This window comes from Trypanosoma conorhini (assembly GCF_003719485.1).
Source record: "Trypanosoma conorhini strain 025E chromosome Unknown Tco_14.4_contig_00554, whole genome shotgun sequence".
Taxonomy (NCBI): Eukaryota; Euglenozoa; class Kinetoplastea; order Trypanosomatida; family Trypanosomatidae; genus Trypanosoma; species Trypanosoma conorhini.
In genome coordinates this window covers 1-1,761 of record NW_021704643.1, presented here as the reverse complement: position 1 = coordinate 1,761, position 1,761 = coordinate 1, and the positions used below count along the sequence as shown (strand labels likewise).

Here is a 1,761-nt window from a genome sequence, read left to right as displayed (position 1 = left end):
CACTCCTGCCACGCGTCGCCGCCGACGTACTTCACCTTCACTTTGCCCGCCTCGCACTGCACCCCCGCACACACCGCGTGCACTTTGGTGTAGTCATCTTCAGTCGTCTTGCTCCTGGCCTCCAGTGGCTCCGCATCGAGGCACCACGAGCCACCCCCATTGAGGGACCCGGGCTGGGGGTTGCTTCCTTCCACGGTGCATAACAATTCTGGCGCAGCACCACTAGGAATGGAAAAAACTGAGCAGGCCTCTTCTTCGCCGGCGTCGCCTGCAGCAACGTTCATATCACACTGCCCGATGGCTTGGCGGTTGGACGTGCAGCGAAGTGTTTTGCCTTCGGTCTTTTTGTCGCAGAACATGCCGGGGTGCTCGGCGGGGCTTTTGTCTGAGCACGGCTTCTCGAGGAAGTCACAGCCCGCGCCTCTGCCCCACGCCATCGGCTCCTCCATCCCCCACACGGCCTTGTAGTAGCCGAGGTCCTCAAACATTGCCATCGTCAGCGCGGTGTAGTAGCCGGCGGTGTGCCCACCAAGCTTGCTCATCAGCTCGTCCTTCGCGTTGCGCAACGGCCAGTGGCAGCCATCCGAGTCTTCACAGTCCTGCAGCTCAATGCCCTTCAGCTTGTCGCAGCCGTAGTGCGCCTTCGTTTTGTTCAGCGTAACGGGAGACTTCACCACCGGAACAAGAGCGCTGGTGCCGCGCACAAGAGGGACGGTCGTCAGCTTTTTGTAATCCTTCATCAGCTTCGCGTCGAAGCCAAGGGCATAGGCGATTGCATGCGCAGCAACGCGGGCAGAGTGCATGACGGACAACGTTTGAGGAGGCAGTAGATGCAGGGCACCGGCAATTGGACGATCATCCGTCCCAAACGCACACGGGAGAGCCCACGCCCCGGAAGCAGATCTGGCAGCCACGTAGAGCACCATGTCGGCATTCTCAACTCCCGCATCGTGGTGCCCTTCGGGGACCTTGAAGTACTTGCAAAACCCATGCTTCTCTGTGAACTTGGGCACCTTCAGCGGGGTCTTCAGACGCCCAACGAGCAGACGCTCCGCGTGCAGCTTGACAGCCACAGGGATGACCTCGTTCACCAGGGTTTTGTTCCAATCCGCGGTCAGTACTTCATCCTTCCTGCACTCTGGCTCTTTTCCCATGAAGTCGGGTTTCTTTTCTCCGGCTTTGCTGCAGTACTTACTTGCGTCGCTCAGGTCCTCCATCGACGCCACGATGCGGATGGGCTCCCACTCCTTGCCCTCGCCCGCTGCGGCGACGGTGTACGCCTGCGTCGCGCCCTCTCCCTTGCGCGGCACCTCACGCACCATCGCGGTCGGCAGCGGACCGCTCCTCATCGCCGCCTCGTCGAGCGCACGGCGGTGTGCAGCGGCGAGGCACCCACCGACGCAGCACGTCGTCGCGAGGAGCAGCAGCAGCAGCAGCGGCTGTGCGGAGCAGAGCGGACGGCGCATGGCGTGAGGGAAAGTGTCTGTGTTGGTCTGTCGTGGATAGCGGCAGTCGCAAATGCCTTGTCTGCGGGAGGCGGGAAGAAGAGGCGGGGAAGAAGGTGGACGAGGCAGCCGGAGAGGTCGCGGGAGGGGGAGTGCGAGAGCGAGACCGCAAGCCACTGCGACGGCCAGCGCACCGCCACCTCTGCGCACCGCTCTCGCCCAGACACGCACGCGGGGCCCGGCAAGCAGCAAGAACCGACCGAACCCGGCCGATTGAAGCCGAAGCGGCGTCACCCCCGCTACGGAAATGGTCCTT

At 62.8% G+C, this 1,761-nt stretch overlaps 1 protein-coding gene across 1 annotated transcript in view; it reads right to left on the bottom strand.

The window, feature by feature from the left end:
* Tco025E_07306 (surface protease GP63) overlaps positions 1–1,466 on the bottom strand; it is a gene marked incomplete at both ends in the record, with an annotated part of 1,692 nt that extends 226 nt beyond the window's left edge. Inside the window, one exon of the mRNA XM_029374172.1 lies at positions 1–1,466. This exon is cut by the window's left edge and continues 226 nt beyond it. Within this exon, the coding sequence (XP_029225707.1) occupies positions 1–1,466 (1,466 nt within the window).
* Between the last annotated feature and the right edge of the window lie 295 nt (positions 1,467–1,761).